Below are 24,615 nucleotides of genomic sequence, written 5' to 3'. Positions count from 1 at the left end.
AACTTGAGCAATAGCATCTCCATCAACATGAGCAATGGCATCTTCATCAACATGAACATTTGCATGTTCGTCGACATGAGCAACGGCCTCATCTCCAACATGATCATCACCTAGAAGAACTATGGCTCTAGCATTGATGTCCTCTTCATTTGGTTGGCTACTTGGTGGTTGGCTACCCGCATTGTGGTCATACACCACGACACCATCATGTATTTGGGAGTTCCTGTTCAAGTCGAGTAGTGGCCGAGGAACTTCAACCTTTGTGGCAAATAACTCAAGTGACTTGTCTTGTGATCCCTCAACTTTCTCCTTATACACATCGCAATGCAATTGAGAGGTGATGGGCATACTCTTTAATCGGGATTTTACTCCCACTCCCACATCATATCGCCCAATAAGCTTCACACCATCACTTGGATTAATCCAATTGAGGACGCTTCTCACTTTCACGACAATATCATCATACCTCGGGCTTGTGTCAAAAACCATGGCCTCCTCCCCTTCGTCGGTATTTCCATCCATGAAAGCCGCCTTGTCCAAATAATGCACATTCACTAGTTTATCCATCTGAAAACAATGGAACAAAATTGAGTCATCCATGGACCGGCCATTTCATATGGATGAACTGTCTAAAATATATAATTTGAATCAAACAACTAGTATACCTTAATCATAGCACTAACCCTAACCCTAACCTAACTAAACCCCTAACCCTAACAATTAAGCTAGCTTGCCACAACAAGGATTGACACAAATTACTTAGGCCAACCATAAATGCACAATAAATGCAAAACTAGAGGAAGAACTAGGGCTTGCAAAACTAGTTGGTTCCAAAAAAAAGTAGATGATTTGAACCAACCAAATGAAGGGGGGATGGGAGAGGTACCTTGGGTGATGCAAATGCCCACGATCCACGAGATAAATCCCAAGCAATGGAGGGGGGTCTAGTGGGTGCTTGGGTGGGGGAGAAAAGGGGGAGAGAGTTAGAGCTCGGGGAAGAAGATGAGTGGAGTGGGTGGGTGGTTAGTGGGCCCCACAAACCTTATCCTCCAGGACCCTACCGCCAGAGACCTCGGCGGTAGGGTGTTGGCGCTTACCGCCAGGGTCAGCGGCGGTAGGGCCCTTTGCCACGTCAGCGCCCGTTAACGGCCAGATGACCGTCAACGGAACCTACCGCCAGGCGTGGCGGCGGTAGCCTGTGTTAAGCTACCGCCAGGGCCTCCGGCGGTAGTCAAACGGGTCAATTCTCGATTTTTTTCATACCGGGGTCAGATCTTGCTAAACTACATGAAAAGGGTCAAAACAAAATAATTTTGCCTCCCATCGGTTTATGGAGTTCATGCCTGCCAATCAGGACGCGCCCAGCGACATGGAGCCCGACGACGCTGGTTCTGGGGCTTTTTGGTTCTAGGCCTTGCATTGCCACACATTTTTGCTAAGCTTGCCTAAGGTTAATTCATCAAAATGAGAGTCACAAGTTGGCAAGCCTAAGGGAATCTTGTCACACTTTTTGTGTGTATGTCATATGGGGCCCTAGTGTGGCTTTGCCTAAGGTGTGGCTTGAACCAAACACTCACCTAAGTTGATCAAACTTGCCTATCCTTATGTGTGGCAACCTTTGGCAAAGTTAGTCACAAACCAAACAGCAACCTTCCCATGAACAGTGGCGGCCTCTGATTCGCTGCATAGCGATTCTACGGATGTTATTTCTGCTACATCAAATCGACTTCAGCAGCAACTCGCACGACCAGCTCTCACCCCCAACGTGTTCCCTTACCCAGTCACAAAGTGGTATAATTAAACCTAAAGAATATAAAGATGGTTGTATTCGTTGGGTGGTTTTTGTGCTACAGGTGAACCAAAGAATCTGAAAGAAGCGATTGCTGATTCGAGGTGGAAGAAGGCCATGGATGAAGAATATGTAGCTCTCATGGAGAATAAAACATGTGGTCCTGTTCCACCAATGAAGGGCATAAACATAACTGACTGTAAGTGGGTGTATAAGGTAAAAAGAAAATCTGATGGCACTATTAATAGGTATAAGGCACGTCTAGTAGCTAAAGGTTTCAAACAGAGATATGGTATTGATTATGAGGACACATTTAGTCCAGTAGTCAAAGCTACTACTATCAGATTAATCCTTTTAGTTTCAATCTCCAGAAATTGGTGTATGCAACACCTAGATGTGAAGAACACGTTTCTGCATTGTGTTCTGGAAGAGGAAGTCTTCATGAGACAACCTCCTGGGTATGAGAGCACACAGTCACCACTTCATGGACTGAAACAATCACCAAGGGCTTGGTATTCTCGGTTGTCCTTCAAGTTACAATCTCTTGTGTTTTTTCCTTCAAAAGCAGATACCTCTTTGTTCTTTTATCATAGGCATGGGATAACTATTTTTATGCTTATCTATGTTGATGACATAATTGTTACAAGCTCGTCTTCCAAGGTAGTTGATGCTTTGCTAAAAGATTTGCGCATGGACTTTTCACTCAAGGACTTGGGAGATCTTCATTTTTTTCCTTGGGATTGAGGTAAAACATATGGGCAGTGGTATTGTTTTGTCTCGGGCAAGATATGTGGAAGATGTGTGCTTCAGCGTGTGGGCGTGAAGGGGTGCAAGCCAGCCCCTATCTATTTTGGAAAAGTTATCTCTTCATGATGGGGAGATTCTTGGTGCAGAAGACTCTACCAGGTACAAGAGCATAGTAGGGGCTTTACAATACTTAACATGGACTAGACCATATATTTCATTCTCAGTCAATAAAAAGTCTGTCAGTTTTTACATGCCCCACTAGTGTACATTGGACAGACGTGAAAAGAATACTTAGATATCTACAAGGAACAAAGACTCGTGGCCTTAAACTTGGAAAGTCAGACTCAATGTTGGTAAGTGCTTTTTTAGATGCAGATTGGGCAGGTTGTCCTGATGACAGAAGATCAACAGGAGGCTTTGCAGTTTTTTCTTGGGAGCAATCTTATCTCTTGGTGTGCTCGCAAGCAAGCTACCGTGTCTCGTTCAAGCACAGAAGCTGAATATAAAGCTTTAGCCAATGCTATTGCTGAGATTATTTGGTCCAAAATATTTTAAGAGAATTGGATGTACATCATCCAAAGTCGGCCTCTCTTTGGTGACAATCTTGGTGCAACATATCTATCAGCTAATCTTGTTTTTTATGCGGACCAAGCATATTGGAATTTGCCGGAATCCGTCCGAAACTCGCCGGAATTCTTCACCGCACAACTGCAAAGGCCGCTGGACACTGGAATCGATCACCGTCGGTTTGAATTGGACGAGCTCGACCTCACCGTGGCCTCCCGTGACCTCAGCCTGGCCGCCAGAATCCTCCCGACCCGGCCGGCAAAGGGCACGGCTCGGTCGGCGCGGCCGGCAACGGAGCAGGGCACAGCCAGCGAGCGACGGGACGCGACCGGCGGGGATGGGCGCGGCTGGCAAACGACGGGGCGCGGCCGGCGGGGCGACGAGGTGCGGCTGGCGGGGACGAGGCGCGGCGGCGGCCGACGGGCGACGGGCACGGCCGACAGGACGCGACCGGCGGGGATGGGCGTGGCTGGCAGACGACGGGTTGCGGCCGGCGGGGCGACGAGGTGTGGCTGGCGGGGACGAGGCGCGGCGGCGGCCGACGGGCGACGGGCACGGCCGACAGGGCTAGGCGCGACCGGCGCGGCCGGCTGGGGGAAGGGGTGACTCCGGCTGGGCTGGAGGAAGGACCTTTTATCCCAGTTTTACAGTTTGTTTTACGGTATCTGTTCGGCCGTAGCTAAAACGGACCCTTAAAATGCCTTTTTTCCTTTATCCGAGTTTTACAGTTTGTAGTTTTAAGGGGTCTGCTAGAGATGCTCTAAAATTTGCTACTGGGGAAAGTTTGGGAACAGCCGGATGAGAAAGAATTTAGGCATACAGAGTGGCTCCAAATTCGACCGGACCAAAAAAAAATCAGAGATGAGAAGAAGAATACTTTTGCTGCTGTGGAGAGCCTGGTTCCTCGGGGACAACTGTGTGCACCATGACGGCAAGGAAGCAATCTCGCGATCGGCGCTATTCCCGGTCGCGTGTGAAGAGGAAATCAAAACCTATCTTCCCGGTCGCGTGTGAAGAGGAAATCAAAACCTATCTCTGTCGGACGTTGGGAATATAAGGGCAAAAAGAGCTGGTCTCTGTCGGCCGCATCACTCGCACGTCCCAGGAATCAGCCAGCTTCAGCTTTGCCTGTGCAGTGGGAGAAGCCGCCTGAGGGTACAGTAATAATAAAACTAAACGCTGATGCAGCGTTTCTGTCAGAAACTAGAAACTCTTGTGCTGGTGCTGTCGCCCGAGACCACAAAGGAGAGGACTGGTGTTTATCTCTGTGAGTAAAAAAAAAATTGATCGTCTGCAGATCAGTGGAAGAGGAAGAGTGCCAAGCAATCTTGATTGGACTCAGGTCGCCGTTGCCCCTGTATCATGGTCCGCTCCGCTGATCATTGAAACTGGCTGTGCCTTGATTGCAAAAGAGCTAGAGCAGAACAAGCCCACCTGAATGTACCACCTGATATCATGGTTGTACTCTCTCCGTAAAGAAATATAAGAGCATTTAGATCACTGCTTTCTTTACCGAGGGAGTACTTATTTAGGTAGCTATCCTCGAAAAAGAAAAACATCAACTGATAGTAATTCCTGACATTCAAAACGGAAAGAAAAAAAAAACCATTGTGTTTATCTCGACAAGGGCTTCAAAACAAGACCAGGGCAAACATTTTTCTGTCGCCATGCTGCCTTGTGACACCCGCATTCAGGATCAGCTAGCGACGTCATGCTTCTTCTCAATGTTGCGGTCAGTTCCATCGTCGGCTCAACCAACGAGAAGCTGCAGCAACACTCAACTGTATGCATATACTCCCTCTGTAAAGAAATACAAGAGCCTTTAGATCACTATGTATTTCTTTGCGGAGGGAGTAGCTTTCTTTAGGTAATACTCCTACTAGTATAATTTTTATAGTTAGTTCTACTATTGATCCAACAAGATGATTTTCTGTTTGTGCATGACGAGGCAGCAAAAGAAACACAAGTTTGAGAGTAGGTTCAAAATTAATTGGAAGTGGAACTGCGTCGTCCTGTATGCAAGGCTGCTGTTAATTTGTCTGAACAATTAATTTGCTGGGGAAGTAAACAGCTGAATCAGTAGTGCTAGGGAGAGGAGAGGTAATCTGGTGCACGAATCATTATAGCTAGTATAAGTATGCTGCTGAAAAATAAAATGAATTGATTTAATGTTGTGCTCATGCCAGTAACGTCTGTTCTAACAATGAAATGCAATGCCACTTGAAGAAGGAAAATAACCAAACCCAAATTGGGCAAACACACGTAGAGTTAAAATATGACGATGACATCACCTAACACAACAGGCCGGACACTGGAATGCAGCATCTCCACTTAGGTTCAGAAAACTAAAGGATAGCTGCAGCTGCAGCAACGGCAAGTCGGCAACACCCAGCCACACAAACTTAACAAAGTTGCCACTCATCAGCACAGACATAAGAGCGCACTTAGTTATCATACCTATGATGATTGCTACTGTGCTACTGATGGTACTCCACTCCACTTAATATGACCGAGCAGATTTGTCTGATGAAACATGCTTTCCTTTCGAGCGCCACGCACTTCCTACTTCCTATAGTTGGTTATGTTTCACTACTACTACATATACTACTCCCTCTGTACCGAAATACTTGTCGTTGGGAGAAAACCAGTACAAGTTCCCCCTGCGACAAGTATTGTGGTACAGAGGGAGTATACTACTAGGAGGAAGTACCGCTTGTATCAGTTCAATTTAGTAATTTACAATGTCTTTCTTTCATTTCACTGAAGCGCACGCACACTGGCTGATGATTGGCATGGCATTTCTTCTCTCAACGTAAGCTGACCTCAGACTGATCTTATACTCCCTACAAACCAACTCCTGCTCTTGTAGTTGAGATCCGTCATCTAAGCTTCACTTATTCCTGCAGACAAGCCATACTGGTTGTTAGATATATATACATATCACAGGCAGCTTACGTACACTTTTTTTACGCTAGTTTACACACACACACAATATATATAACCAACTCGTGAGCAAGACTCAGACGATGGCGACCCCCACCCACCAGTGGCCCATCCCCCTCGCACGGCAACAGTACCCTTCATCTGGCGTGCTGCCATCACAGCCACTCACACGAGCTGCTGCCGAGCAACTTCTTTCTCAGATCCCAATCACAGGGTGTCACCGTTTCTGCACAGACGGATGCCAGGACCCTCCATTGAGCAAGCTTCATCACTAGGGAGCGTATGTGGGCCTCTCTTCCCAAATGGGCGACCCAAAGCTGGACATTACCTGGGAATCGCAAGTGCCAAGCGAAGTCAACATATTTGGCTGGCTGCTCCACCTTGACAGGCTGAACACCAAGCAAAACCTCCTTCGGAGAAACCTGCGGACCAATGCTGCATGTTCTCGGTGCCCTAATGGTACTGAAGATCAACACAGCCTCTTCACATTCCGTGTTACTTGTAGAATGTGGCGTATGATTGGTATTCTTCCAAGCACCAGATAATTTGTCGACATCTGGTCCTCACCGAATCTCCTTGGGCTAGCTACCAGTCACCGTCTAGCATTTCATCCTCATCCTTGTTCTCTGGAAATTACAAGAGACTAGAAATGCCAAAGTGTTTCACAATGTTGAGCATGACGCCATGGTGTCAAAATCATCGCTGACCTGACGGTTTGGTCCAACAGACATAAAGTCTAAGGAACAAAAAGAGGACACCCGTACATGCCATCACTACCTTTCGTCACGATAACACCCCCCCCCCCCCCCCCCCCCCCCCCGTCCCCGCGTTGACAGCTTTGAAAACCATAATCAAAAGGAAGTACAGAACGCATACCTCAGAATGGTAAAACAGCTCATCTGAATGATACCACCTGAAAAAAAAAACAGTGCAACTATCAGTGTCAGAACTCAGAACAGACTGATAAGTTGAGGCTTACTCCCTCCGTTCGGAATTACTTGTCGCGAAAATAGATGTATCTAGATGTATTTTAGTTCTAGATACATCCATTTTCGAGACAAGTAATTCCGAACGGAGGGAGTACATGAGAAGTACTTACATCTTCCTTGATGGTATTGGCGGCATAGAACAACGTGGATCTTTGTAGCAGTTGACACCAGCATGGGATTTAGCATCAAAGAGAGTTCCTGTTCTCAAACTCTCTTCACGCAACCTTTCTTTGAATTCTTCAGTAGTTTCATTGCGTTGCCCCTGTGGCTTGTTTCTCACTTGAGTCCTGTACTCTGAGTCCTTGCTCTTCAGAAAGAACTTTGTCTTGAAAACAGTTTTTCTACGCAAGATCACATATGCATTGATGCATTGCCACAATGTCCTGAATACAGCACCTTTGACAATATTGTATCCACCTCTATCAAGATCATTTATCTTTTTCCCTGTTACTTTTCCAAGCGTTGACAAGACACTTCTAGATACCTGCTCGTGATTGGTGACAGTGCCATCTAAGCTTGAAGGAACAGAAATCGGCATTTGCAGCTTAGGATCAAGGGAATGCATGGTATATTGAAATACCCAAAGATTTTTTCCAGCCTCTGTTGCGAACAACACAAGGTTGTCGCACGCAACATGACAATTCTTATGTAATGACTCTTTTTTGTCATGACCAGCAACTGCAACAACTGCAGTGCGAGTCGTGCGAAGTGATACCTTCATTTTGGAGACAGCACCTGCGTAGGTGCCTCCATAATCAGCCAGTATCAAGCCAGTATCAACAATGTATGGAGTTGCATTTTTATCTGAAAGTGGCGCCTGTTGATTGTGGCTGCTGCTTCCCTCTTTGCGAGCATCATTGAACTGGATAGATGGGCGATATGAATATTTGCCATCTTCAGCACGACTTCTCCTTAGAATACCCTCTACCCACACACTCTGTCCGTCAATCACAAGTCCTACATCTTGCTCAAAGTACCGAAACCAGAACACGAAGGTTTGGTCCTTTCTTGATACGCAGAATTTCTTCCGTTCAGGACCAACTTCATATATTAGATCTGAACCAGAAAAATGCCAAGCTCGATAATGGCTGATCGCTCTCAGATAGCTGCTTTGGGCCCTGTTGTCGTATGTCAAATCAAAAATGACGCTGTTCTGAAATATTAATATCAAAAGAAATAGGTTAGAAGAAATTTGTACTCATGAAAGGTAGGAAAAGGGCATATAATATGGACCTCTAATGAGAACAAACAGAACAAGTGTAGTTCATGTTTGCTGTATAGCTAAACATTATGATTGAATTCACGGTAAATACAACTTTATTATCTATGTGCTCTAAAGATTGTTTGCTCCACAGGTTTATTACTATTCCCTCCGTCCCATAATATAAGAACGTCGTTTTTCAAGCTAACAAACGTTCTTATATTATGGGATGGAGGGAGTAGTGTTGAACTGATGATTCATGCTCAGTATGTACATTACCTTTATTTTTGCACCGTCATGGTCAGATATTTGCTTGACACTGGTGGGTCTAACCAAGGTTGACTCATAGAACAACCTCCTTTTCATTGGTGACCACTCCTTGAAGAATTCATTCTCGTTTTTCACTAACAGTCTTCCAAGTTCCTGTTCAATTTCCTTATCTGACAGTTCCTTTGCAGCCCTCTGAAATAGCATTCAACAAGTCATTTCTATGAACACAAAAGGCACACCTGTGCACAACCATATGTCATGCCCCACATGAAATGCTTGCACAGCAATCTTTGAAGCCTTAAATGCATAACATGCCATTACAACATACCTTAACAAACTGGGATCTCCATGGATCAGCTTCTTCTATATGTGCTTGATCTGTCGCCTGAAAACCGTATTTAAATATTTGTGTTGGCCAAGAATTAACATTGTAAAAGATTTTAATGAACCTGGAAGAAAAACTAGTAATAAATACCATTTCCTCATTTTTGCGCATTGCATACTCCATTATACAAGGAACAGTCCAGTTAGGAAAATCTGAGACTTGCGTGGTAAGTGGAAAGAGGACTTCCACAACTGCGAGATTATTCTTGGATGCAGCGATTTGTATTGGTTTCAAACCAGCCTATATGAAAGAAAAAACAGAAGCCACTCAAAGATCAGTTTCATTTGGCTCCGCAAAAAATATGCAATATTTAACGACAAGTGATTGTACAACATGAAAGGGTTGCTTCACCATGCTGCATCAATAATCCGAAATTACTGCCCAAAAGTAGAATACTTTCAATTAAAAAGCAAAAGATGACTTCAGATTTGCATAGAAAAGCAAACAAAGTTAATCTGTCAATATGTGAATATGCAAGTGGAGGCTTTCCCTTGACACGTGCATGTGATTGTGGAATCTGTGCGACTGTGAGTTGCTAGTACTAAGACGATAAGCCTCACGTCTGATCTTAGGGCATCTAACCAAACGATCTGCTATATGAACCTAGTTGCCTGCTACATTTATGCCAATTGCAAAATGCAATGTCGTGTTGGTAACTTCATTGAGCTAGAACCTCCTCATGGTGATGTAGTCATTTCAAATGCTACTCTGCATGGAAAACTAAGGATAAGGAAAAACAGAAAAGATCTAGTTAGACCCTCATCTACTTGCTTTGTCACAGCTTTCCTCACCTTGGCAAGTATGCACAAACATGGGCAAGTCAAGAAGGAATTGTGAATGCATAACTGGGATATGGAAGTGCATGAATAAAATCATGTGAAATATATAACTTACTTCGTTACAGCTATTTGGATCATACCCAGCTTCAAGAAAATAGTTGACTATTTCAGTACTGCCACATTCTGCCGCATCATGTAGTGGGTATTTCATAGTCTCTGGGGCTGCACCTACCTATGTTGCAGAAAGGGAGGTAAGGTCTTAGGAAGCACATACAATATGGTTACAGAAATGAGAAATCTACAGAGGGATTAACTACAAAAATGAAACTATTTTCATCGACACCAAAAGGCTAAAAATGGATGACTCGCTGCTAAGAGTAAACATTTGAAACAAAGATTCATAAGTCCCAAAAGTGTAAGTATCTGAACAAAAATGACTGTAACGGAAGGAGCAGAACAAATCGAGCTGGGCTTTCTGGATTATAAATACTCCTTCTGAAGAAATACTCCCTCTGTTCATAAATATAAAGATGTTCTAACTTGTTTTCTGAATCAGATGTATATAGACACATTTTATGTGTTTGTTCACTCATTTCAGTCCATATATAGTCCATATTGAAATACCCAAAACATCTTATATTTGTGAACGGAGGGAGTAGCGTGCAAGTGTTACCATCAGAGGCTCCAAGTATGTTTTACCAACGTAATGGTCATGTTAGTTTGAAAAAAATTCCCTGGTGCTCTTGCTTACCATCTACATTAAATGTGTTGCTTCCCAACCTAATATTTATGTATGGTTTGGATATACACCCCAGATTGGTCAAGAGTTACAATCCTTACAATCAATCCATTAATGTACACTTATATTGTATAAAATGGTTTGAAACTTACCTCCCTGAAAAGAATAATGTGACTTGCGGTTAACAGTACAGAGAGACCACATTTCAAATGAAAAGAAGTCTCAAGATTGTTAGCATCTAAGCAAGAACGGCGCTTTGAAAGAAAGGAAAAGGGTGACAGTTTATTGATATTGGTACATATTTTAAGATGTCAATACTTATAGTAACTTACAGTTCCAGACACATTTGTCAATACTTTATTACCTATACAGTGTCTTCTCTAATTATTAAAACTATAAGTTCCATTTTGATCTTTCCCATTTGTCTGTGTTCTGCAGTCTAAGATCATTTCCTAGTATGAATTGACTAACCTTAAACGATGAGACATTTGAGCCATCTCAGAATGACTTACAATGATAGCTTTCTATTAAACACTTATTACAAAATAAATAGTAGGAGTCGAAGCTTAAGACAGCAGGACATGGATTGCAGTAGCCACTTAGTGGTGGTGGGGCAGGGAAAGCTAAGATTTCTAGATAAATAACAAGAGTTTCATAACTTTCCTTGTGATATACACTAACAAACATATTGCCATTCATATCTATCATTTGTAAGAAAAGGAAATTATGTGTACTATGAGCTGAACAAAAATGTAATTTTTTTCCTAAGGTGATGGAAGGTAAAATTTACCACTGAACTTTCGGTGTTTTCATGTATACACAGGTAAATTTTTCCTTGATGGTTGATGAGGGGTTATCAAGTCTTCTCATGTCAGGAATGTTCCATTTTACTAGCTCTGAAACATGGAGGGTTATCAAGTCTGACATTTTGATAAATGTGGAAACACTAGATGTATTATCTATGTAATTCTGGTTGATGAGGTGGATTAGTATAATCCACTGTCCCAGACAGTGGTTAACACTTATCAAACAATCTTACCAGATTGACACTTCTATATTTGAAATTCATGCAACAACGCACATCCCAAGTGTTCCTTGTGGTTCTCCACCATATTGTATTTTTTAGTTTAATGAGGTAGCTAGGCTCTGATTACTTGCTCTTAACTAGAAGGTAACACTATTTTCGTCTTTCTATAACCTTGCAAGCACTTCTTCTCGTGCAAGATGGTGTAGACAGAAAATCAGTGCTTATGGCTACATTGTGTAATTCCAGTTAAGTTTTATCAATCTATCTCTTCTCTATGTATTGTTTAATTAGATCCTTTTCTTGCAATATCTACTGTGTGATATGTACATTACTAAAAGTGAGGACTTATTCACTGAATTATATCTGATAACCCGATGTATGTGCCTATGACTGTTTCTAATCTCCACCTCATAGTTTGAACTAAGGGTTCGGTTCAATATATATGATATACAATTTCCCACACAATTATTTGCTTTTCCAATCACAAGAAAAAACTGGCGGATGATATTACAACAATATGACGTAGCAAGTCCATGGATCAAATAATCTTATTAATCTCCAACAGTTATGACATGAAAATTTTACCAAATTACATGTTTTCAATAGCATATTATTAAATATATATTATAAAAAGTAACTTTATTCGCAAAATAAAACAGGATAAAGAGGATGCCCACGCGCACTTGCAGGGGCCACTATGCTAGCTTTGACAACAAAAAAGTGTACCTTAACTAAAGCATCGAAGCAAGGAAATGAACCAGATTTAACAGCGCAGGCAAGTGGTGTTCCCATCGTATAAGAGTGAGAATTAAGTTTTACACCATTCTCGAGCAGAATCATCACAAGTTCTAGATCTCCTGTAAAAGGGAACAGATCATAAATATCAGATTGGGAATGTTATAAAAAGGGCATGCACATGGCATAATTTTACCCCTAATTGCGGCCTGGTGAAGGGTTGTGATTCCAAGCAGAGATTTAATACGCGGGTCTGCTCCATTGGTAAGCAACAAATTGGCTGTTCCAACATGACCATTTTTGATAGATATGTAGAGCGGAGTTTCACCTGGAAACATATTGATATGTCAGGCTATATATGGGCATTTCAATATATATGGGTATATGACTGCCCTTCCAGTTGCTATCAATAAGCTAAAAACGTGCCGATCGTATGAACAAAGCTAATAAAAAGATGTGGTAATCGAGTAGATTGACAATGCTGTGGTCTCATATTCTGTGGCTGACTGAGAAAGATGCAACGAATAGATGTATAGCGGAATGAAGAAGGTATCCAGCCACGGGGGAATTGTCAGGCTCAAGCCCTTCTTCAGTCAAGTGCCTCTTCTCATTCAGTTAACGGATGGCCAGGGCGGCTCACATGGCTCGTCGTGTTTGCCGTTGTCGCTGTGCCGTTTCTTTACTGTAATCATTTCTTACAGTGTACTGTATCGTTTCTTACCGTTGTCGCTGCACTACATAAGTGATGTGACCCATCCGGCAAAGGCATTCCTGGTTGATGAGATCATTCTCAAACCTAAACAAATGCCTGCATCTTATAGTGAAATGGGGAGTTCGTCCCTTTTCTCCCTAGAACCCTAAGTTTTCCCCTTGGTTATCCCCAAATCCATAGCAGGGCGTGACAGGTGTGGTCACTCTCATATTCTGTGGGAAAGATGCAGCGAATATAATGTATAGCAGAATGAGCGACTACTCTCGTATTCCGTTGCTGGAACGCGTTCTTGCAAGGATCTAAAATTCGAGCGAATGCACGGATATAGAGCAGAGAAGAATATGATACCATGGAGGTCCCTAGGGTTGACGTCAACCCCAAGCGTCTGGACCAAATAGGCGCACACCCCCGTGTGGCCCTCGGCGGCGGCGAAATGGAGCGCCGTACGCCTTTCGGAGTCCCGCGCAGCGGCGGCCGCGCGTTTCGCCTCGTTGTCGAGCCCCGCAATGGCATCTGCACAGCGATCCAGAGGGTGAGGAAGCGGGGAGGCGGCGGGGAAAGAAAAAGGACCGAAATCGGGACGTACTTTCCAGAGATTCGAGGTCGCCGGCGCCCGCCGCCGCGAGGAGAGCTTCCATGTTGCTCCCGACCACACGGGAGACGGCACGGCGGCGACGGGAACGAGGGTTTTTTTTTTCGAGGGTTCAGAGGAGAGGGAGGGTTCCGACTCCGAGAGAGAGGTGCGCGAGCGGGTTTAGGAACTCGGGCCGACGGGGTCTCTAGAATACTTGGTCTGGCCCAGTCAGCACGCTGCGCTTCGGCCCAGTCAGCTCACTGGTATCCATTCCTCAAAAAAAAAGGTATCCACGATTCCCCAAAATCATAAGAAATACTATTTGCAAAGATCACTGCCACCTTCTCATGTTATGAATTTCTATCTAAAAAAAAAAGAAAACCTTCTTATGTTACGATCGATGACAAATGACGCACTGCATGCGTGTCACTTGTCGTGGTTCGGGAGTCTTATCTTTTTCTAGGTTGATTTATTCAAAACTGATAGAAGATAGGCTAGGGGTTGCAATGCATCACACACATTCGTATTCATCCACAGTGGGGTAATATATAATAGAGTACATGAGAGAGAGGGAGAGAGATACACACGCACGTAAACAGACTAACCATCGATCCTAGATGGATGGAAAGATAAGTGCGGCTAACAGCCTTGCATGCGCCATGCAAGGGCGGTGGATGCATGGAGCGTGCGACTAGCTCGGACTAGTAACACAAGTCCAACAGTAGACCAAATCATAGTCTAACAGCCCCCCGCAGTGTCAACGTGGGCTTGCCGGACGTTGAGACTGGATCGAAATTCAGCAAAGAGCGTGGTTGGCAGCCCTTTGGTGAAAATGTCAGCATACTGTGAAGAAGTTGGAACATGCAGAACCCGAACCTCGCCAAGCGAAACCTTGTCACGCACAAAGTGAATGTCAATCTCGATATGCTTCGTACGACGGTGCTGCACAGGGTTAGCAGACATGTAGACAGCAGACACGTTGTCACAATAGACAACAGTGGATCTGGACACTGGCTGGTGAAGCTCCTGCAGAAGTTGCCGCAGCCATGTAGTTTTGGCAACAGCATGAGCGACGGCGCGATACTCAGCCTCCGCACTGGACCTGGAAACAGTTAGCTGTCGCTTGGATGACCACGAAACCAAATTATCCCCAAAATAAACGCAGTAACCAGACGTGGAACGACGAGTGTCGGGACAGCCAGCCCAGTCGGCATCGGAGTACGCAACAAGAGAGGTGGAGGTAGAAGGTGTAATGTGCATACCGAAATCTAAAGTGCCCTTAACATACCGAACTATGCGTTTGACAAGGCTAAGGTGGGAGGTGCGAGGCGCATGCATGAACAAACACGCCTGCTGAACGGAGTAAGATAGATCGGGGCGAGTGATAGTGAGATACTGCAAAGCACCGGTGAGACTGCGGTAGGTGGTAGCGTCAGCAGCGTCAAGAAGGTCACCGGTGTTAACGGAAAGCTTTGCGCCGGAATCGATGGGGGTACGAATAATATGACACTCGGACATGCCGGCACGCTGGATAATGTCGAGCGCGTATTGCCGTTGCGAGAGAAAAAGGGAGGAGGAAGAGCGGGTAACAGAGACTCCGAGAAAGTGCGAGAGAGATCCCAGATCAGTCATGGCAAACTCCTGTCGAAGACGAGAAATGACATACTGAAGGAAACTGGAGTATGACGCAGTTAGTATGATATCATCGACATATAAGAGGAGATAGGCAGTGTGACTCGAGGAACGGTAGATAAACAAGGAGGTGTCGCATCTGGAGGCGGTGAATCCTATAGTCACTAGGAAGGCGGCGAAGCGAGTGAACCAGGCGCGCGGGGCCTGCTTAAGACCGTAGAGAGACTTACGAAGGAGACACACGTGCGAAGGCACAGTAGGATCCTCGAACCCGAGAGGCTGCTGACAGTAGACAGTCTTGGCTAAGTGACCGTGGAGGAAGGCGTTCTTGACATCGAGTTGGTGAACGGGCCAAGAGGCTGAGATGGCGAGAGTGAGAACGACACGGATGGTGCTAGGCTTAACGACTGGTGAGAAGGTCTCATCGTAGTCGATCCCCTCGGTCTGAGAGAAACCACGGACAACCCAACGTGCTTTGTAGCGCGCAAGGGTTCCATCGGAATGATACTTGACACGAAAAACCCACTTCCCGCTGACGACGTGAGAGCCAGCAGGACGGGGAACAAGTGTCCAAGTGTCATTCTGAAGGAGTGCCTGGTACTCATCAGTCATGGCAGCAGCCCAGTTAGGGTCGGCAAGGGCAGCACGATAAGTGCGAGGTAGGGGCGAAATGTTAGGAGCGTCGACAAGAAAGTTAAGTTTGCGAGAGGGGAGGGTAAACCCGGATTTAGCACGCGTACGCATGGGATGTGGGTTAGCGGGGGGTTGAACAGCGACTGCATGGGGCGGCAGTGGTCGTGGAGGCGTGCTAGGTTGGGAAGGATTAGCGCTAGCTGGCGCGGGAGTTGACGAGGCGGCCGGTCCTACAGAACTCGCCGAGGCAGGGCTGGGTGCAGTAGACATTGGGTTGGGTTCGCTAGATGAACTAGGCTGGGAGCAAGGGCTGGGCGTAGTGGCTGGTGTGGCAACGTCCGTAGAGGAGACGGGAGAGGACGGGATGGCCGCTCGCGTGGACGAAGCGGGACTGACTGGTTTTGCTACCGGGCTAGGAAGAAATGGTGGGAGGGGACTAGCTGGGAAACTAGGGCCGGTTGGTAGATCGGGAAAAAGATCAGCAATAGAGGGTTTCGCAGGAGGGCGACTAGCGAACGGGAAAACGGTCTCGTCGAAAACAACGTGCCTAGAGATATGAACCCGGTGTGTAGAGAGATCAAGGCAGCGGTAGCCTTTGTGATCCGTAGGATATCCAAGAAAGAGACACGCCGTCGACCGCGGTGCCAACTTGTGGGCAGCAGTGGCGGACATGTTGGGAAAACAAAGACATCCGAAAACCCTAAGGTGATCATACGTAGGAGGTTGAGAGAAAAGAGCCTCGTGAGGAGTAGATCGGAGTAGGGTTTTGGTTGGCCGAAGATTGAGAAGATGGGTGGCAGTAGAGAGGGCGTCAGCCCAGTACTTAGGCGGCATGTTGGCTTGAATTAGAAGGGTCCGTACAACGTCGTTAGTGGAGCGAATAGCGCGCTCAGCAGTGCCGTTTTGTGAAGACGTGTAAGGACATGAGAAACGCATGGTCGTACCAAAAGGAAGGAAGAAGTCGCGATTACTAGCGTTGTCAAACTCTCGGCCATTGTCGCATTGGAATGTGGCGATAGTGCGATGAAAATGGGTGCGAACAAGAGCATGGAACGAACGAAAAATAGCATGCACGTCGGACTTAAGGACAAGAGGAAACGTCCACCGGTATTTAGTGTAATCGTCGATGATGATAAGGTAGTATTTGTTGCCAGAAACACTGGAGATGGGAGCTGTCCAGAGATCACAATGCATTATTTCGAAAGCAGCACTAGTAGAGCTACGTGATGGATAAAAAGGCAAACGAACGTGCTTGCCCAACTGGCAGGCATGACAAAGTGGTACACAAGCAGAGTTTTTATTACATGAAGGAAACCCTTTATTGGAAAAAGTATGGGCGCCGGGGTGGCCGAGCCGGCGATGCCACAGATCCGTGAGCCGAGAGACGGTGGCGCTGAAGGCAACGGCGGCGTCACTCGAAGCATTGTTGGCGAAGATTGGGTAGAGCTCGCTGCTACTGTTGCATCGGTGCAGCGCCGCCTTGGTGATGTAATCCTTCACAGTCAGACCAAAAGGATCAAACTCTACGGCAAGATTATTGTCAGTAGTAAGGCGACGAATGGAAAGAAGGTTTTTGACGATATTAGGAGTGACCAAAACGTTCTGAAGATAGAGAGGACGGGAGGGATTAGCAAGTGCGGCTGATCCTATGTGTGTGACGTGCATGGGTTGTCCATTTCCAACGTATACAGGGGGATAATTGGTGATCGGGGTAACCGGCGAGAGCATACCTGGGTCCGAGGTAATGTGAGAAGAAGCGCCTGAGTCCGCGATCCACCCGTTGGTGGAGTTCTGCAGCGTCTGGTTGTGGAGAGCCCCCATCAGCGCCGCCTGATCCACTCCATCCAAAGCCTGCGTGGTGTGGTGCCGGTGCGGCTGCGGAGGTGCAGCCAGAAGGGGCGGCCGGGTACGGTACCGAACCATACGACGCCCCCCATAGCCCGTCGGTCCGGACGGCACACCGCCGTACTGGAGCGGCGCGTAGGCCGTGTAGGCCTGAGCTGGGCGCGGCCCGAGGATCCCCTGCGGACGAGGCGGAGGCGGTAGCGAGACGGGGTATGCGTACACGTGCCCAGTCCAGGGCGGTGGCGAGTTGGCGGCACCTTGATAGCCGTCGTTGTTGGTGTAGCGGCGCCGCTTGTTGTTCCCCTGGTTTGGCGAAGGAGTACCAGGCTTGGGGCCGCCCTGCCCGGGCACAGGAGGCCTGGCGTGCCCGCCAGAGGAGGAGGCAGGGGCAGGTGGATGCTGCTGGACGGCGAGGGCGGTGTGGGAGACGCCCGAGGGGGAGAAGTCAGCACCGATCTCGTCCTGGAGGAGCATACCAACTGCAACATCAAAGGGAACAGGAGTTTGAGATTTCTCGATGATTTTTGCAGTCATCTCATGACGGTCCTTGTTGACACCGCGGAGGAGCTGAACAACGAGTTCATCGTCGTCCAGCACCTTGCCGGCGTTCCGCAGCCCGTCCGCGACGGCCTTAAGGCGTGCGCAGAAGGAGGAGACCGGGGCGTCTCCTTGCTTGACGGCGAAGAGCTCCGCCGTGAGCTGGAAGCGCCGAGAGCGCCTGTTGTTGACGAACAAGGACTCGATGGAGGACCACAGCTCGGCCGCCGTGGCTTCTCTGTTGAGGACGAAGCCGGCGAGCTCCGTGACCATGGAGCCGTAGAACCAGCGCTTGACGGCTTTGTTGACGATGTTCCACGCCACGTCGCCGGCACGGTTGGTGAAGTCCGGCGCGATCCAAGCCGCCACATCGTACTGGTCGATGACCTCAAGCATGAGGCCACGCCAAGTCGAGTAGTTGGCCCCTTTCATATCGAGGCGGACGCCGAGGTTGATGTGGGCACTCTCGACGCGCATCGCGTGGATATAGGCCGCAGAAGGGAAGCTGGCGACCGGCGGCGCAGTCTGGAGAGGGAGAGGCGTGTGTACTACGGAGGAGGGAGGAGGGGGTGGAGGAGGGGGCTGCGGGATGGAGCCCAGAGGTTGGGAGGAGGGCGCCGGAGGCGTAGCCGTGGCGGCGGTGGCGGCGGCGGCCTCGGCGTCCATGGCGGAAGCAGTGGAAAGATCTAAGCTGATACCATGATAGAAGATAGGCTAGGGGTTGCAATGCATCACACACATTCGTATTCATCCACAGTGGGGTAATATATAATAGAGTACATGAGAGAGAGGGAGAGAGATACACACGCATGTAAACATACTAACCATCGATCCTAGATGGATGGAAAGATAAGTGTGGCTAACAGCCTTGCATGCGCCATGCAAGGGCGGTGGATGCATGGAGCGTGCGACTAGCTCGGACTAGTAACACAAGTCCAACAGTAGACCAAATCATAGTCTAACAAAAACGTTTTATCTAAAATCATGTGTTCAAATCTCAAATTGTTTTTACCCTTGGATTCCTTCCGTCCAGGTCTTTAAAACTAGGGTCTTTTACATCTGTATTCCTAACTCGAACCCGCTACTCACATTTGCCCTTAATTTTGAAGTGTGCTCAAATTTGCCCCTCCGCCGTTAAGTGCACATATAGAAATGCCCTTCCGTGTCGTTTTCGTCCGGTCAAAGGGGTTTGACCGCTATCTGAACTTTGGTGGACAATTTGCCCCTAACTCCATGTGTCACTTACAGGTGGGACCAACTCCTCTAAATAATAAATGGAAAACTCTTTCTCTAACTCACCCCTCTCTATCACTTACAAGTGGACCCAACCGACATAATAAAAATAGAAAAACTTTCTCCCTCACAGCCCCGTCTCTCTCACAGCCCCGTCTCTCTCAGGGTCAACACCGGCCCTTGCCTGGTCATGGCGAGGCTTGGCGGCTCCGGTGGCCGTCGCCGGCGAGGGCCTGGCGTGCCTGCATGTGAGGGCCACAAGACAGGCTCTAGGTGGTCTGGCGGGGCGGGGGGTGGAGGTCAAGGCGGACGGCGGCGTATGGCGGCGCCATGGATGGGGACGGTTCCGACACAACTCTGCCGCCCGTAGCTATCGTCGGAGCCGATGCTCCCGTGCCACTCCAATGAGCGTTTAGTGTTCTACGTGATCTGCAACTCCATTTGGCCCACTCCCCAAGCCTCCTCATCTCCTATAACGAGTGCTCGAAGTACGCCTGAGAGCGTCCAGAGCTTCTGCCAAGGACGTCGTTGCTAGCCACCGTGGCCGGAGGCTAGATAGAGAGGTACGAGCATGTCTATGAGCTCCGTCTTGCGCCTCTCCTCCGGCCTGCACGTTCAATCAGGCCTGGGGCCACCTATACATGACGCATGGGACCTCGAGATCCACCACGGCCGTCGCTCTTCCCCTCCTAAATTCGGCTGCCCCGATCCCCCCTTGACCTACCCGACCACTGTGTCGTCATCTTGGAAAGCTTGCGCCCCTACATCCATCTTCCCGCACTCGATTCCGTGCCCGGAGCGCACTGCCCGAAGCAAACCGCCATGACCGACCTCGGCTAGCTCGACCGTGCGGCCTTCTCCCGCGGACAGCATGCCTGCCGCGTCCAGCATGCCAACCGTGCCTGACGCGGCTACACAGCGTGCCTCGCGCTCTCCTCCCGCGGCCATCCGCCCCCTACGGCGAGCCGCCGGCGAGGTCAGCCTCTCACGCACGGGCACACAAGGACCGGCGTTGACCCTGACAGTGGGTCCTGTGGCCCACATGTCAGGCAGAGTGAGAGTGAGAGGTAATGAGAGAGGGAGAGAATTTTTTTATACTTAAGGAAGGAGGGGCAAAAATGTCAAAGAAACGGCACGGGAGCGGTCAAACAGCCTTGACTGGACGGAAACGGCACGGAGGGACATTTCTGTAAAGGCACATAATGGTGGAGGGGCATTTTTGAGCAGGCTTTTGAATTAGGGGTATATCTGATTAGGTGGTTCGAGTTAGGGAGAGAAATGCAAATGGCCCTTAAAACTAGATCTCATGTTGATAGGTTTCAATAAACGAGCAAGTTTTTCTCTTTCCGAAGAGGCGTGATTGTACCTCTCTTCCATCCAGGTCTTTAAAACTAGATCTCATGTTGATAGGTTTCAATAAACGAGCAAGTTTTTCTCTTTCCGAAGAGGCGTGATTGTACCTCTCACGAAAGCAAATCCGTGCTTCCACAAGAAGTAAATCCATACCTCTCACAAGAGAAAAAACACATTTTTTCCTTTTCGAGAGACATGATTGTGCCTCACGCAAAAATAAATTTGCACCTCTAGCAAAAGGGAAAAAAACAATTTTCCTTTCTGTCGGGGATATACCCCGCGGCATAACCCGGCCAGAAGTATAACCCGGCTGGAGCTTGGCGATTCACTGGCGACCCGCTTGAACCTGGCGATTTATGATTTATTGGTGATCCCGCAGGCAGGTTAGAGGAGCGACAAAGACCCGGTGGCCCAACGGGCGGTTCATGAAAGGTCGGCTCATGTTATGGTAGGCCGGTTTAAGAGGAAGACATAAGTAATATTCTCCTACAAAGGAAGCAAGACTAGGACTCCACTTGTAATAGAATAGTCCTAATCCAACTAGGAACAGTTCATGTAAACCGCCCCTTCAACATATATAAGGAGGGGCAGGGCTCCCCAAAGAGGGACAAGCAAACAACAATCTCTAGGGCTAGACACAATTAGAGGAGAGCCGGTTTACGGCGACTCTCTCGTGATGATAATGAGACCTAGCCACAAACAACATGTAGAGCTATTATCGGATGATGTTTTTCGGGGCCCGAAGCTGTCTAAATCCTTTTCTTGCATTGTGTCTCTCGATTCGGCCAACCCCTCTCAAGCTACCGCATAGATGTGTTGGCCTCGCAACTAAGTCCTTCTGCTAGGACATCTGGCGTGATATTTCCACGACAGTTGTGGCGCCCACCGTGGGGCTTGCGCACGGTGGTGTTGAGTTTTTGAAGGGATTTTTCTAAAAGGATCAAGAAGTTCGCAATTTTCTGGATGAAAAAAAAGTCGGCGCAGAAGACAACATCATCAACAAACAGTTAAAGCGACGTATACAAGATTTAAAGATCAAAGGAGAAAATTAGGGTCGCATTTATGTGCCAGCGCACACCACCAGATGATCCGTCGGGGCTGGATTAATTTCCGTTGTCGTTGAGGGTCGAAATCTTGCATCTGAAATCAATCGATACGACGTACAACTCGCCGAGACCGAAAGACTTTGACGGTTCTATCGTCCGAGTCCAAACCCAACTCAGAGCATCGCTATTGCATGGCGTGGCACCCTAGGCTTGCTGGCAACTTTTTAAAAGGACCAAGTGCTACTAGTGCAAGTTGGATCTGAGAAACAATCATCCGGGCGCTCGCATCAAGTCCCAAGGCGTATCATTGTACGTTGTTACTGCTACTTCTACGAGCATGGAGAAAGATCGAAGGAAAGGTACTACTTCAAGTAGTAGTGCACGTGGAGAGCTACTGCCTCTACATGGAGTACAAGTGGGTTTTCCTACCCTAGCCGCCGCCGCCACCAGGCGACTAGGGCGAGGCGACTCTTTTCCTCCGATCTCCATCAGCCGGTGCGCTGGCCCCCTCTCCCTTCGGCCGCTGCTCCGGCGACAGGAGGGAGGGGGACCCCGTTCCTTCGTTTTGTAGTTAGGTTTTGGATTTGTAGGTCGTGGTGTGTCGTTGGGGTGGTGGAAGCGGCGTCCGGACGAATAAATCTGCCTCAACTCCACTCCCACATCGGTGGTGTCTTTCATGGCGGCGTTTCGGAGTTGATGGCATCGTATCTCTGTCGATCCCTCAGATCGACAGTGTTAGGGTTCATGGATGGTGTTGGCGAGGCGGCGGCGGCGACTCCATCAGGTATGTCTCTCATTCTGCTCTGTCCCTGTTGTTGTGGCGTTGTCTCCGACGTCATGGTGGAGCAGGGAGGTTTTGTCGTTCAGAAGTACGCGCAGGCGGTTGTCTACACAAGTGACAGCTGGAAGATGTAGTATCTTGTGTTGGGTCTGTGGTCGAAGGCGGGCAGTTCTGGTTTCCTTCTCCGACGTCGTCGTCATGCGAGGGTGTCAGTTCTGAAGTTCGATGGCGTGTCCGGGGACATGTTGCCCTGGTCTGATTCTTTCAACGGCTATGGTTTTGCTTTTGGCAAACTACTTTGGAGGTCTGTAAAGCTGCTGATCAGCGATGGACCCGCGTCGAGCTTGGGTGAAGAGGTGATCTGTCTTCTTACCATTTGGTCGTCGTTTCGATGATGTCGAAGGAAAGGGACAGACGCTGGTATTTTGTATAGGATTTTTCTATCTTTTCAGTCATGTATGGTCGGTACTTACGTGCCTTGTAACTTGATCTTTATTCTATCTCCCCCTATATAATAATAAAGCACGGATTGGGTCTCCGGGTTCACCGTCACAATACGCTTTCTTTCTATGAATTTACGCTTTCAGTTTGAATTTAAAATATATAAGCGAGGTGGTAGTAGTACCGGGAATCACGCGAGCACGTATTTGACGCAGGGAGCTCCTACTCGGCACATTAAGCGTCGGTTAGCCCTTTTGGTGCTCGCGCGCGCAGCCTAACGGGCCGGCCCAGCAGCTACTTCTAAAAGTAGAAGTGAAAAGGAAAATTAACCATGGAAAATATACGCTAGAGCTGGGATTCGAACCCACATGGTTTTGTTAAACTTGCTTCTCCCCGCACAACAACCACCGCGCCAAAGGCCACTGTGTGTTGTAGGATACGAAAACAACATTATCCAATACTTCGCATATTGTACCCATATAAAGAACTCGCTACCTGCTCTACCTACGTGTGTTCAGCTAACCACTAGGGCCGGCCCATTTTTTTTTTGAGAAAACATATGATTTTTTTAAAGAAAAATGAAACCTCACAAATTTCAGAAAAAGTTCATGAACATGCATAAAAACATCGCCCTATTCAAGAGAAGCCCAATGATTTTAAAAACAAAGTTCGTCAATTTACAAAAATAGTTCACAAAAAATTTAAAAAAGTTCATCAAAAATTTGAAAAAAAAGTTCACCAATTTGAAAAAAGTTCATCAACTTAAGAAAGTAGTTCACAAAAAATTAAAAAATGTTCATCAAAAATTTGAAAAAAAGTTCATCAATTTGCAAAAAAAGTTCATCCAATTTGAAAAAAAGTTCATTGAATTTGAAAAAAGTTCAAAGATTTTGAAAAGGGTTCATCGAATTTGAAAAAAGTTCATCGATTTTGAAACAAAATAATAAATTTTTAAAAGTAGTTCACAAAAATTATTAAAAGTTCATAGATTTGAAAAAAAAGTTCATCAATTTAAGAAAAATCATTGAATTTGAGAATGTTCACGTATTTAAGAAAAAAACAAAGTCAGTGAGGGAAAGAAACCAGGAAGAAGAAGAAACAAAAAATGCAAAAAAGAAAAGAAAAAAGGAAAAAAAAGAAAAGAAACGAATAAAGCAAAGCAAGAGTTGAATATTATCAGATCGTATTGTGTCTCGTGGTGGTTATACTATCGAACATCTATCCGGCAGGTCTATGGTTCGAGTTGCAACGACGGCTCCCTTCTTTTTTGCGGAATAGAGTATGCAGTAACGGGCCGGCCCAGTACGGGGTGCTGCAGGCGCCCGTTTGCAGAATACACGTTAACAGGCGCCTGCAGCGCCAAATAGGATTTGCCTTTGACGCATTCTGCGTCAAAAAGACGTCTGTTCGCATAGGAATCGCGCGACTGGGCCGATCAATTTGGATTGACCTCGCGCAGAGGCCGGGTGACAAATGCATAAAAAGAAAGAGTTGAATATTATCAGATCATATTGTGTGTCGTGGTGGTTATACTATCGAACATCAATCCAATAGGTCTGTGGTTCGAGTCGCAACGACGGCTCCCTTCTTTCTTGCGGAATAGAGTACGCAGTAACGGGCCGGCCCAATACGGGGTGCTGCAGGTGCCCGTTTGCAG

At 47.2% G+C, this 24,615-nt stretch overlaps 2 protein-coding genes across 2 annotated transcripts; both read right to left on the bottom strand.

Moving 5' to 3' along the window:
* Positions 1-5,410: 5,410 nt before the first annotated feature.
* Positions 5,411-13,628, bottom strand: LOC123072208 (uncharacterized). Its single transcript, XM_044495775.1, has 11 exons — positions 13,470-13,628; positions 13,232-13,396; positions 12,368-12,499; positions 12,163-12,293; positions 9,786-9,902; positions 8,982-9,131; positions 8,835-8,891; positions 8,516-8,698; positions 7,146-8,188; positions 6,923-6,959; positions 5,411-6,003 (listed from the first exon to the last, which is right to left on the bottom strand). The coding sequence occupies exons 1-11, from the start codon at positions 13,519-13,521 to the stop codon at positions 5,998-6,000; spliced, it is 2,073 nt and encodes a 690-aa protein (XP_044351710.1). The 5' UTR covers positions 13,522-13,628; the 3' UTR covers positions 5,411-5,997.
* A 3,221-nt stretch (positions 13,629-16,849) lies between these two features.
* LOC123072207 (uncharacterized) lies at positions 16,850-18,892 on the bottom strand. Its single transcript, XM_044495774.1, has 2 exons — positions 17,453-18,892; positions 16,850-17,216 (listed from the first exon to the last, which is right to left on the bottom strand). Exons 1-2 carry the CDS (start codon positions 18,768-18,770, stop codon positions 17,176-17,178), a joined length of 1,359 nt encoding a protein of 452 aa, XP_044351709.1. The 5' UTR covers positions 18,771-18,892; the 3' UTR covers positions 16,850-17,175.
* Between the last annotated feature and the right edge of the window lie 5,723 nt (positions 18,893-24,615).

This window comes from Triticum aestivum, chromosome 3B (genome assembly GCF_018294505.1).
Source record: "Triticum aestivum cultivar Chinese Spring chromosome 3B, IWGSC CS RefSeq v2.1, whole genome shotgun sequence".
NCBI classification, from domain to species: Eukaryota; Viridiplantae; Streptophyta; class Magnoliopsida; order Poales; family Poaceae; genus Triticum; species Triticum aestivum.
Note: the sequence above shows the minus strand (reverse complement) of the source record. Positions and strands in the feature narration are given on the sequence as shown.